Source organism: Eschrichtius robustus, chromosome 3 (genome assembly GCF_028021215.1).
Source record: "Eschrichtius robustus isolate mEscRob2 chromosome 3, mEscRob2.pri, whole genome shotgun sequence".
Lineage (NCBI taxonomy): Eukaryota > Metazoa > Chordata > Mammalia > Artiodactyla > Eschrichtiidae > Eschrichtius > Eschrichtius robustus.
In genome coordinates, this window is record NC_090826.1 from 95679562 (window position 1) to 95693494 (window position 13933).

The 13933-nt window shown below is 36.7% G+C and overlaps 1 protein-coding gene across 1 annotated transcript in view; it reads left to right on the forward strand.

The window, feature by feature from the left end:
* EEIG2 (EEIG family member 2) overlaps positions 1 to 13933 on the forward strand; it is a 102210-nt gene that overhangs the window by 32289 nt on the left and 55988 nt on the right. The window contains exon 2 of the mRNA XM_068538093.1: positions 10910 to 11030. Within this exon, the coding sequence (XP_068394194.1) occupies positions 10910 to 11030 (121 nt within the window). The remainder of the gene's footprint in view (positions 1 to 10909; positions 11031 to 13933) is intronic.

The window sequence follows — 13933 nt, forward strand, 5'->3', positions numbered from 1 at the left end:
GAATGTAATGATGGAGGAGGCCAACTCAGCCAGTTCCTGTCAGCCCCTCCCCTGGGTGGCAGTGCTCTAGGACAGGGAATGGTGGACGCTGAGGTATTTAGGGGACCAAGGCAGGCCAGGTCATACAGGACACCAGGCTTTCACCTGGAGGCTGAGTCAGGGAAAGATTCCTAGAGGGGGTAATAACTAATCTAAATGAGTTAAAATTAAACTGGTGAATGTAGTAGTTGAAAGGGAGAGTAGATAGTGTACGAGGGAAAGAAAACATCATGAACTAAGGCATACAGATGAGAAATAGTGTGAAGTAAATGGAGAATGACAATTAGCATGAGACATAAAGTGTCAAGCGATGAGACTAAAGATAGTCAGGGGCCTAATCATGCAGATGCCATGTGAAGGAGGTTGGACCTAATCTGAGATGGGGAAGCAGTGAGGGATTTTAAACAGAGGAACGACATTACCAAATTTGTATCTTAGAAGAAGCTCTCTGGTAACATGAGGAAGATAGGTTTGCATGGGGGCCATTTTGGAAACTGTTGCCCTATTTCAGGGAAGAACTATTGAGGAACAGAATTAGGGTAGTGGGGCTAGACACATGAAGGAGGTTGATTTAGGAATAGTTGTGAAGTAATACAGGCAGGAATTGGTAGCTGGGACTGTTCATTTGTGGCCCATGAATGACATTTATGTGTTCAGTCCACAAATATTTATTGTTTACTATGGTTGGCAGTGTATTATTGTCCAGAATATTATGCTGGGTTCGTATCCTCTGCCTTCATCATTTTTGGGTTTCTCCTCCAGTAAGGATTCTTTACTGTGCCACATTGTGAGTTAATTAATAGATGAGTATACTTTTCATACCCCCAATTCATCCCAGCCTGACCTCTTGGCTCATTAGACTTTCTTACTTTCACATAAGAACCTGTTCCAAAGTCCTAGCTCACATGTCAGTCTCCTGCTTGGGAGGCGATATTCATATGTCTAGATAGTGTCTTAATCCCTAGCAAGTGGGCCTGAGTTTATCTGTGACTTCATGAGGTGAGGCTATACAAGTCATGAAAAATATGGATAGGTTCCAAAGCATTTCATTCAAACAGTAATTTTTTTTAGCTTTATTGAGGTATAATTGACAAATTTAAATTGTTTATATTTAAGGTGTACAACTTAATGTTTTGATATACATATAAATTGTGAAATGACTGCCATAATCAAGCTAATTAACATATCCATCACCTCACCAATACGATCTACTCTCTTAGCAGATTTCAAGTATACAGTGCAGTAGTGTTAACTATAGTCACCATGCTGTACATTAGATCTCCAGAACTTACTTATCTTGCCTAACTGAATTCTATATGCTTTGACCAACATTTCCCCATTTCCCCCACTTCCCAACCCTGGCAACCACCGTTCTCTCTGCTTCTGTGAGTTTGACTATTTGAGATTCCACATGTAAATGAGATCATGCAGTGTTTGACCTTCTATGTCTAGCTTATTTCACTTTGTATAATGCCCTCCAGGTCCATACATGTTACTGCATTTCCTTTTTTGTGGTGGAATAATATTCATATATATATATATGTATATATGTTTCACATTTTCTTTATCCATTCATCCACTGACAAACACTTAGGTTGTTTCTATATCTTGGCTGTTGTGAATAATGCTGCAGTAAATATAGGAATACATCTATCTCTTCAAGGTACTGATTTCATTTCCTTTGAATGTATACCCAGAAGTGGGATTGCTGGATCATATGATAATTCTATTATTTTTAATTAATTTTTTTATTGGAGTATAGTTGCTTTATAATGTTGTGTTAGTTTCTACTGTACAGCAAAATGAATTAGCTATACATATACATATATCCCCTGATATTTCCCCTGATAATTCTATTTTTTTGGGGGATCTTATTATTATTATTATTTTTAATTAATTTATTTATATTTATTTTTGGCTGTGTTGGGTCTTCGTTTCTAAGCGAGGGCCCTCTCCAGTTGTGGCAAGCGGGGGCCACTCTTCGTCGTGGTGCGCGGGCCTCTCACTGTCGTGGCCTCTCCCGTTGGGAGCACAGGCTCCAGATGCGCAGGCTCAGCAGCCGTGGCTCACAGGCCCAGTCGCTCCGCGGCATGCGGGATCCCCCCAGACCAGGGCTCGAACCCGTGTCCCCTGCACCGGCAGGCAGATTCTCAACCACTGCGCCACCAGGGAAGCCCGATAATTCTATTTTTAATTTTTAAGGACCCTTCACAGTATTTTCTATACTGGCTTTACCAATTTATATTTTCACCAGCAGTGTACAAAGGTTTCCTTTCCTCCACAGTCTTGCTGACATTTATCTTTTGTCTTTTTGATAATAGCCATTCTAAGAGGTGTGAGGTGATACCTCATTGTGGTGATTTGCATTTCCCTGATGATTAGCAATGTTGAGCATCTTTTCATATATCTGTTGGCCTTTGGTATATATTCACTTGAGAAATGTCCATTCAAGTCCTTTGCCCATTTTTTAGTTAGATTATTTGGATTTTTTGCTATTGAGTTGTTCGAGTTCCTTATATATTTTGGATATTAACCCCTTATCATATAATATAGTTTGCAAGTGTTTTCTTCCATTCCATAGGTTGCTTTTCACTCTGCTGGTTGTTTCCTTTGCAGTGCAGAAGCTTCTTAGTTTGATGCAATCACACTTGTCTATTTTTGCTTTTGTTGCCTGTGCTTTTGATATCATATACAAGAAATCATTGCCCAGACCAATGTCAAGAAGCTTTTTTTCTGTTTTCTTCTAATAGTTTTAGTGTTTCAGGTCCTATGTTTAAGTCTTTAATCCATTTTAAGTTGAATTTTTTTTTTTATGGTGTGAGGTAATTACAGATCCAATTTCATTCTTCTGCATTGGATAACCAGTTTTGCCAGCACCACTCTCCTTTCTCCATTGTGTGTTCTTGGCACCCTTGTCAAAAATCAGTTGAGTGTACATAGGTGGATTTATTTCTGGGCTCTCTATTCTGTTCCATTGGTCTATATTTGTTTGTATGCCATACCATACCGTTTTGATTACTGTGGCTTTGTAATACATTTTGAAATCAGGAAACGTGATGCATCCAGCTTTGTTCTTCTTCCTCAAAATAGCTTTGGCTATTCAGGGTCTTTTGTGGTTACATGTGAATTTTAGGATTGTTTTTTCTATTTCTGTAAAGAATGCCATGGGGATTTCTGTAGGGATTGCATTGAATCTGTAGATCACTTTTAGAAGTACAGACATTTTAAGAATATTAATTCTTCCAATCTATTAACACAGGATATCTTTCCATTGTGTCTTCATTAATTTTCATCAATGTTTTATAATTTTCAGTTTACAAGTTTTTTACCTCTTTGGTTAAGTTTATTCCTCATAGTTTATTCTTTTTGTTGTTATTGTGAATGAGATTGTTTCCTTAATTTCCTTTTTGGGCAGTTCATTGTTTGTGTCTAGAAAATACCCTGATTTTTTTTAATGTTAATTTTTGTATCCTACAGCTTCACTGAATCCATTTATTAGTTCTAATCTTTTTTGTTGTTGTTGAGTCTTTAGGGTTTTCTACATATATGATCATGTCACGTGCAGATAGATAATTTTACTTCTTTTTTCTAATTTGGATGCCTTTTATTTCTTTTTCTTATCTAACTGCTCTGGCTAGGATTTCCAGTACAATGTTGAATAGAAGAGGTGAGACTGAACTTTCTGACCTTGTACTAGAACTTAGAGGAAAAGCTTTCAGTTTTTCCCCATTGATTATGGTATTAGCTGTGGGCTTTTCATATATGGTCTTTACTGTGTTCAGGTAAGCTCCTGCTACACCTCTTTTGTTGAGAGTCTTTATCATAAATGGATGTTGAATTTTGTCAAATGCTTTTTCTGCACCTATTGAGATGGTCATGTGGTTTTTATCTTTCATTCTGTTACTGTGGTATATATATCACATTGATTTTGCATATGTTTATCCTTTTAATATTTTGTTAAATTCGGTTTGCTAGTATTTTACTGAGGATTTTTGCATCTATCTTTATCAGGGATATTGGCCTGTAGTTTTATTTTCTTGTGGTGTTTTTGTCTGGCTTTGGTATCAGGATGATGCTGCTTATAAAATGAGTTTCAAAGTGTTCTCTCTTTTCTGTTTTTTTGGAAAAGTTTAAGAAGGATTGGTATTCTTCTTTGAGTATTTGGTAGAATTCACCCATGAAGCTAGCTGGTCCTGGGCTTTTTTTTGTAGAGAGGTTTTTGATTACTGACCCAATCTCCTTATTTTTTATTGGTCTGTTCAGGTTTTCTTTTTCTTGATTGTTTTGATAAGTTGTGTATTTCTAGGAATTTATTGATTTCTTCTGGGTCATCCAATATGTTGGCATGTAATTGTTCATAATAGCCCCTGATGGTACTTTTTATTTCTGAAGCATCTGTTGTAATATCTCCACTTTCATTTCTGGTTTTATTTGAGTCTTCTCTCTTTTTTCAAATTTATCTAGTCAAGGGTTTGTTGATTTTGTTTACTTTTTATATAGGCAACTCTTACTTTCGCTGATTTTTTTCTATTGTTTTTCTATGTGATTTATGTCCTCTGTAATCTTTATTATTTCCTTCACTCTTCTTACTTTGTGCTTAGTTTCTTCTTTTTCAGGTTTTGAGGTATAAAGTTAGGTTTATCTGAGATCTTTCTTTTTTAATGGAAGTGTTTATTGCTGTAGACTTAGTATGCTTTTGCTACAATCCATAAGTTTTGGTATGTTGTGGTTTTGTTTTTATTTGTCTTGAGATATTTTTTTAATTCCCTTTTGATTTACTCTTTGACCCAATGGTTGTTCAGGGGTATGTTGTTTACTTTCCACATATTTATGAATTTCCCCATCTTCTTACTGTTATTGGTATCTAGTTTCATTCCATTGTGGCTGGAAAAGATACTTGGAGTGATTTAGATCTAGTTAAATCTGTTGACTTCTTTTGACCTAACTTGTGATTGATCCTGAAGAATGTTCTGTGGGCACTTGAGAAAAACGTGTAGTTTTCTGCCGATAGATAGAAAGTTCTGTATATATCTGTTAAGTCCATTGGTTCCATAGTGTTGTCCAGTTCTGTTTCCTTACTGATTTTCTGTCTGGATGATCTACGCATTATAGTGAGTGAGATATTGAAGTCTTCTGGCAGGAGAAGGTCTTTACCTGCCAAAACCAGTCTGTAAAGACTGGAAGAGGTGTCTTCTCTTTCAAACACACAGACACCATGCAAGACTACATGGATCATGAAGAGTCAGGTAAACATGATATCACCAAAGGAAATTAATAAATCTAGTACCAACTGAGGTGCAGGCCTGCCTTCTCAAAGCAGCCCTCCTTAGTTTTGGGGCTCCATCAGAGTGTCACAGCCTCCTACCTGGAACCCAAGGTTCCCACAAAGCCACTTTTGTTTGTGGATGTCTGTCAAATAGTTGTTTCTGTAAGAGGATGAGGGCTAGGAACCTCTTACTCTGTCTTGCTTCATACAGTAATTTTAAATGAGGAGAACAGGACTCTGGGATTCCTGGAGCACCTACCATGATGAGAATAACATTTGAATTTTACAGATTCCTTTATTTGGGAATGATCAGTCTTAGGCTATATCAATTAGGATTTGGTTAAGCTGCATATAACAAAACCTCAAATAAGCATTTTAAATAATAAGGTGTAAGTTTGGAGGGAGACAGGGCTGCATGATTATTGGGACCCATTTTTCTTCTATCTCTGTGCACTATCATCACATTGCTTTTCCTCAAGGTAACCTTATGGTCCAAGATGGCTATTGACACTCTAACTGTTGTCATTACAGTTTTCTAGGTAGAGGAAGGAAGAAAAAAGGAAAGGTAAAAGGACATATCTTAACTATGTTTCTTTTCTTGTGCCTTTCTAGAAGTTATACCCAGTAACTTCCATTTATATCATTGGCTTGTACTCAATCCCATGGCTACCCCAAGCTGCAAGGAAGAATGGGAAAATGCAGTCTTTTAACTGGACACATTGCCATTCTGAATAAAATCAGGTTTCTCTTTGTTTTGGTTTTTTTTAGATTTTTTTTTTTTTAATGTGGACGATTTTTTTTTTTTTTTTTTGAGTCTTTACTGAATTTGCTACAGTATTGCTTCTGTCTTATGCTTTGGGTTTTTTTGGCCATGAGGCATGTGGGATCCTAGCTCCCTGACCAGGGATCAGACCCATACCCCCTGCACTGGAAGGCAAAGTCTTAACCACTGGACTGCCAGGGAAGTCCCAGGTTTCTGTTTTTAGAGAAGAGACGAGACTGGATATTGGATAAGCAACTGGCAATCTCTATCACATATGCACCTGGGTAATACATTGACTAGTTTAGCTAACTAGTTAAGCTGGTGGGTAACCAGCCTACTGGTGAGTACCATTATGGACAGAGGTCAGAGGCCTGAAGCCTTTTCTAGAGACTAAGAGTTCTAGGTGGAGATTGCTAGTAAATTGGTTGATATATTAATCCAGTGACTAAAGTAGAAGACTTTAAACTTATATATTCTCAGTGTATACATAGTAGTTAAGGCCATAAAAGTAAAAAGAAAAGAAAGCTAGAGATAGAGACATCAACATTTTAAGTGGTGGACATCAGCATTTTTAGGTGACAGAAGAAGCTGAGAAGAACTAGTCACAGAAGTAGAAAGGGACTAGAGTATTTCAAGAATAAGAGGAGTCAACTACAATAATAAAAAAGAACTCATTGGATTTGGGAGTTAATTGTTCACTGGTGAGCAGTTTCAGGGGAGTGGTGGAGGATAGAAGCCTGACTGAGGGCATGGAAAAGTAACTGAGAGGTGAGGAAATGGAAGGAAAATGTCTACACTGTAGACAGGTCTTCAAATTCCAGTTCCAAACAAGTCACTGACTTTCCCCTTTTCTTTTATCTATAAAATGGAGCTAATAGTACCTTCCTCATAAAGTTGTTTTGAGGTCTCAATGAGCTAATACATGTAAAGTATTTACAACAATGCCTGTTGTATAATAAGCACTCAATAAATGCTGTCATTGTTGTCGTCATCATCTTCAAAGAGCTTGGATCTGAAGGGAAAGAGAGTGGTAGTAAGTAGATGGGAACATAGGGTTATGGAAGCCTACTCTTTTCCCTTAAGATTTAACATTATATCCTTTATGAAAACTTATTCTTCACCTCTATTCTATACTATGATATCAATTATCTACCTGTATTTGTAATGGTAAAGTTTTTTAATCTCTTGTTTCTTCCCAAGTCTGCCAGACTTAATGTTGCCTTCCTCCACTCTCTAGCCAAACTAGATCAATGTTTCTGTAAATACTCCTTTCCTACTTATGTGTTTTTAAAAGAGAAACACCCACATATGAAGTTTGCTTGATTTCTCTTATTTTTATTACTCAGGCCAAAGCTGCCCTCCATTTGTGATAGCATATACCATTTGGTATGTAAAGGCTGCTACATTATAAGGGCATTTTAAACTAGGTAAAAATCTAAAGGTGTATTTCTGTAATTAATATTGCTGAGGAATTGTTTCACAAATTAATGAAAAGTAGCAGAATATAAAGCGAAGTTTTAGGGTTTTGCACTGAGCATTAATGGATATTTTTATACTTATGACATAATTTCTAGAATAATTGGCTGAAAAACATTTTAAGATACCATTTAATTTTCATGTATTAGCCAATAAAGAAGGTTCTTGGGGTTTTTTTTTAAAGCAGTTAGAAAAAAATGGCTTGCAATGTTATATACTTTTGTTCCCATTTTCAGATTATTCAATACTAGACAACTTTTTAAATTTGGTTTTTATTTTAACCAAGTTATAAATACATATAGTTTATTTTTTTGTTTGGCTTTTTTTTGGCCACGCCGTGCGGCATTCAGGACCTTAGTTCCCCAACCAGGGATCGAACCCATGCCGCCTGCATTGGGAACATGGAGTCTTAACCACTGGACCTCCAGGAAAGTCCCTAAACGTATATAGTTTAGAGTCTAAGTTCTACAAGGTATATTGTGGAAAATTGCAGTCCCCAACCACTTCCCTAGTTTTCACGTGGCCTGACAGGGAAAGAGCAGGAGAAAAATACACCAACTTCTCTCTCCTCCTGCGCTCCATCTTTGCGTTGTTTGTCCCTTTAGCACATGCAGAGGCAGAGGGCAGGGGAGCCTGGTTGATATAGTCCGTAAAAGCCAGCCTCCTGGGCCACAGCAAAGGGTAGAGTGGATCTGGAATGACAAACAGAATATCAAGCCCAGTAGTTTTGATTTCCATGAGTACTTTTTAGTTTCCTGTATGTTCCTTTTTTAAAATGCAACAGCATCCTATTCCTGTATGGTAGATGTACTTTCTTTCTCTCTGAGAATCTTTTCTTCTTCCAGCATAGACTTTGTTTTCTTCAAGTTGCTTTTTACTATTTTTTTTATCTCTGTCTTTCATATTAAGAGACTCTAAGTGTCTGCTCATTTACTACGAAGCACTAAAAGTTGATTGGCTTTGTGCATATGGCGGGTGCTCATTGATTCAGATTTTCACTGTAGATTGTTTTGTTGGGAACCCTCAACATCCGTCTCATTTTCTTTGGGGCTGCTTGGCTTCCCCAGGGAATATTCTTTCCACATCTTGAAGAATATGCCCTGGCTCCAGCATTCTGAGGAGGCAGGTTAAGGGAGAAGATTGGAGGCTTCACCATTCAGTGAGTCATCTTTCATCCACCTCCCCCCAATATGGTCATGCTATCATGCCATTTTCAATACCTTGCCCTCAAGTCGGGTGTTTCAGAGATCCCTTTGTTTTAACTTGTCAGGAAAATGATCTCAGTCTTCTGCAGGAGTCACAGGATCTGAGGTTCTGTTTCTAAAACAGTTTTCAATCAATCCTTCTGCCTTTTGTGCTTCCTTCATTCTACTTCAAGACCAATTTTAGATTCCTTCTCATGGCTTTCATTATTACCAGCTTAAGGTTCAGCTTTCTTCAGTTTGCTTAATCAGTTATCACTTGTCTGTCCCTGTCCACTTTTTTTTGTCTCCTGTCTGGTTCTCTTTGTCCTTGGTGATGGTGACTTCAAATTTTTTTTTTTTTAATTTAGAAGATTTTGGGGAGGGAGCAGAGGCTAATACAGGTACCCAAACTGCCATCCTTAACCAGAAGTTTTAATGTAATTTTATCAGAAAAGTAAAATAACAGGTTTTTTTTTTAATCTTATCTCTGATTCTTGATCATTATATCGGTGGGCTCAGTAACAGGAACAACAAAGTGCCTTGAAGCTCAGCATACTCTTGAAGGGTCCAGGAGTATTGGGACATTGTTATATCTGTATACCTTTTTTGGGAAGCTCCAGAGGCCATGGCTGATGCCTTGACCAAGTCTTGAGGCCAAGAGATGTTGAGAGGGAAGCAACAATAAAAAAAATACTGGTTTTATTTTTTCTTGCTTGTTATTTTCATTATTATTCAATAATTTTTTTTAATTCACTATTTTTGAGTATACAGGTTAGCTACTGCTCATCTTACTGTGGATGCCTTAGGTTGCCTGACAAACACCTTCAGATCTGTCCTTTGCCAAACAACTCTCAATCTGCCTGTGTTGTGACCATACAGATAAATTGCAACCCTGCTGAATTTCTAGGGAAACTCCCCTAAGAACACATATACATTCTCGTCATATCATAATTCATTAAATCACCTAAAGCTTCCTAATGAAAAAAAAAAAGCTAAAGTTATGACAGTTAAACCTATGATAAACCACACACCCTCCTCTCTGTTTGCATGTCTGTTTAAATGTATATAAGTAAATGTACATGCACGTACCACACACAAACACATACTTGGTTTTTAAATTATATTTGTTTTCGCACTTCTTGTTCTTGGATTTCTGTGCATTGATGGAGAAATCCATAAAACCAAATTGATTTATCCCAATACAAACTCATTTTATTCACTGAGGCAGCTACTAAGTTGACTCCCTGTCACATTCACCGTCCTCAGCCTTTATCTAAACTTACAACTCACCCATCAGCTACTATCATCCTGTAGAAGTAACCTCATCTATTACTTTCCTAAGAAAATGAAAACTAACCTGGGCTCTCTTGCCTTTCCTTTTTGCTTTCTCTGGCTTTGTCTTTATTTTTGCCCACTGCCTTTCTTTTCTTCTGATGTTAGAGGAATAATTATCCTTCCTTTCTAAGGGAATGGTAGAGGGAACAGCATGTACAGAGGCCTGGAAACTTGAAAGAGCAGAGTTGTTGGAAAAAATAGACAAGTGGACTTTTGAGTTAAATGAGCCTAGTTTAAATGCTAGTTATACTACTTCCTACCTAAATGACCTAGAGTTATCTTCTCTCCTTGTGCTTCAGTTTCCTTACCTGTAAAGTGAGGATAATGCCGGTTACCTCCTAGGGTTGTTGTGAGATTAAATAGCATGTGGTAAACTGTCCATAAATGGTGGCTGCTCTTGCTCTTATGGCTGGAATAGGAGTGAAACTGTGACAGTAGTTCATTTTAGAATAAGTATTGTTTATATTTCTGTCTCTTACACTAACTAAACTATAAGCCCTATAAGGTTAGAAACACTGTCATTCTGATCTTCGTATTTTAATCACCTAGCACATAATCATCACATCTAATACAAACAAATGTGTAGTGTGTGTTGAATGAATGAATAGTGAAGCATCAGTAAATTCACTTTTTTTTCAGTTTCCTGTGGATAATAAAACTTTCTAAAGATTTTCAGATCACATTGTTAGGAATTTGTTTTCTTCAAGTTTCACTGTTTCCAAATATTGGTTTTTAATATGTCATGTTTGCATTATAGACTTGAGTGAAAGAGTGTGTGTGCTTTTTATTTTTTAACATGTCATCAGTACTAGTTAATTAACTGGTTCTTTTCTTTTTTTCCCTCAGGGAGGTGGTGCAAGCAAACTGTGTTCACTGGAGAAAGAAGTTCTCATTTATGTGCAAAATGAGTGCAAGTGCCACCACAGGCATCCTAGACCCTTGTATCTACAGAGTATCTGTGAGGAAGGTATAAAAACAGCCTAGTACTTCTCCCCTTTCAGAAACCATGATAAGTTCCATAGTCACTGACTCACTTTATTTAGCTGTACTTTATTGTTAGAACTGTTATATGTAATTTCACTTCACACTTGTAGCATAATTTAAATTACTGTGACAAATATGATGAGGAACCTGAAGTTATAAATTAAAATATTATTCAAGAACCTTCATCTCATTATCACTATACATATAATTATTTGTATTAGTTTGGGGGCTATAAATGTCTCTATTCTGCCATTCATTAAGTTTCTCTTCTTTATTAGGCACTCGTTTTAGGGATTTTACATATTTTGTGTCTATCCCTGAAGATATGTGTTATTTTTTCTTTTTTCAGGAAAACCAAGGCTCAGAGAGGTTGTTACTTGCCCAAATTCACTTAGCTAATAACTGATAAAGTAGGAACTCAAGCACAAATCTTTCTGATTCTAAGTCCATGTTTTCCTTTTTATATAGTTCCTTTTCCACTTATTAAGTGGAAGCATATTACCAATAATCTAAAAAAATTGCAATCTCAGATTGTTTCAACTTAATATATATCATATATATATATCCTACCTCTTTTGGGTGAAAAAGAGAAATCCATTAGGAAGCCACTACTAGTGAATTAAACTACTGGCTTTAAAGTGTAAACTTCATGTTTTACATTTTATATACATTTTTTAAATTACCAAAGTAATAACATATACATGTTCAGAAATTAAATAGAGAACTATTTAGAATGAAAAGCAAGAGTCCCTTGCCTCATTCTTCTCCACTCCAGTTTTGCATCCTTCTGTATCGGATAAAAAGTTGTATTTTTAGCTTTTTTATTCTGTTTTTTGAGTCAACTGATAGCACTATGATGTATACGATTATATTTTAATTTCTCTTATACTGCTTAATTTACTCAGTTAAAATATATCACAAGCACATACATACGTTTTATAGGTTTTAAGCCTTTTATGAAAATAGACCACTAAAATCGTCATTTGGAGCAGCAATAGTTGAATGGAGGCTTCTTTAAGGGAAGGATGGTGCTGTGAAAGTGTGTATGGCATCATATTGCCCTGGGTTTGAATCCCAGATATATCATCTATTAACTGTGAAACCTTAGGCAATTCTCCTGACTTTTAAAAATCAGTTTTCCTCATCCAAGTAAGGGTATAATAACTTCCTCATTGAGTTATTAGGATTAACCAAGATATAAGTAAATCATTCTACCTTCTTCCCTTGCTACCTTAATTCCTGCTGTGACTCTTACATTGAAACTTTTTCTTTTATTCTTTTTTTTTTAATTGTAGTAAAATTGCTTTACAATGTGTGTTAGTTTCTGCTGTACAATGAAGTGCATCAGCTATATGTATACATATATCCCCTCCCTCTTGGACCTCCCTCCCACCCATCTAGGTCATCACAGAGCACCGAGCTGAGCTTCCTGTGCTATTCAGCAGGTTCCCACTAGCTGTCTATTTTACACACGGTAGTGTATTTATGTCAAACCTAATCTCCCAATTTGTCCCACCCTCCCCTTCCCCCTGTGTCCACATGTCCATTCTCTGCATCTACGTCTCTATTCCTGCCCTACAAATAGGTTCATCTGTACCATTTTTCTAGATTCCACATACATGTGTTAATATACGATATTTGTTTTTCTCTTTCTGTCTTACTTCACTCTGTATGACAGACTCTAGGTCCATCCACATCTCTACAAATGACCCAGTTTCATTCCTTTTTGTGGCTGAGTAATATTCCATTGTATATATGTACCGCATCTTCTTTATCTGTTCATCTATTGTTGGACATTTAGGTTGTTTCCATGTCCTGGCTATTGTAAATAGTGCTGCAATGAACACTGGGGTACATGTGTCCTTTTGAATTATGGTTTTCTCAGGGTATATGCCCAGTAGTGGGATTGCTGGGTCATATGGTAGTTCTATCTTTAGTTTTTTAGAAACTTTTTTCTAAATGGAGTTTAAATCATGATTTTTGAAAGATGATCTGTCTTTGAATTTTAAGAAAAGGAAAATATGTAACCAATTTATAGTAGAGGATAACTCAGAATTCCTTTTTTTTTGACTTTTCTTTTTGCTACTTAAGGTAGGGCTTATTCAACTGAAATAAACCAGTTCTTCAGACTATGATGGTTTGGTGTATTAGTTAAGGCATATATGATAAGCTGCTAAAACAGAGACCCAAATATACAATAACTTAAACAAAATAGAAGTGTATGTCTCTCTAGGGTAATAGCCAAGGGATCCAGGGCTGGTAGAGCAACTCTGCCATCTTCACTCTATGGTGCCCATTTTTAGATCCAAGGAAGTTTCTCTAGTCTTGTTATCTCTCCACCAGTGAGACAGAAGAAAAAGCCACATGAGAACAAATGTATTCCTTTTTAGTGCGTAACTCAAAAGTGGTGCTCATGGCTTTTGCTCATGTCCTACTGGTTAGAACTTAGTTATGTGATCGTGCCAAACTGGAAGAAAAGCTGTGAATGTAGTCTCTCACTGAGTGGCTGTCAGATTCCAACACTAAAGAAGGAGAGAAGAGGTATTGGTGAACCACTAGCATTCTCTTACCATGCTTGGTAAATGGAAATATTTACTGAACTTACTCTACCTATCCTATCTAATTATTATGTAAAAGGGAGAACCCATAAAGAAAATTTAGTAAAGTCAACTGTATAAATATTTTCTGCATTGCAAAGAATACCTTAAGATATAATATTTAACCAAATATCTGGGCACCCCATGACCCAGTCAAGTTGACACATAAAATTAACTGTCACAGACCTGAAAGTGAAAAAGCCCTTTGTTAGATCACTAGGGCTGCTGTAACAAAGCACCACAACCTGGGTGGCTTAACACAATTTATTGTCTTACAGTTCTGGAGGCC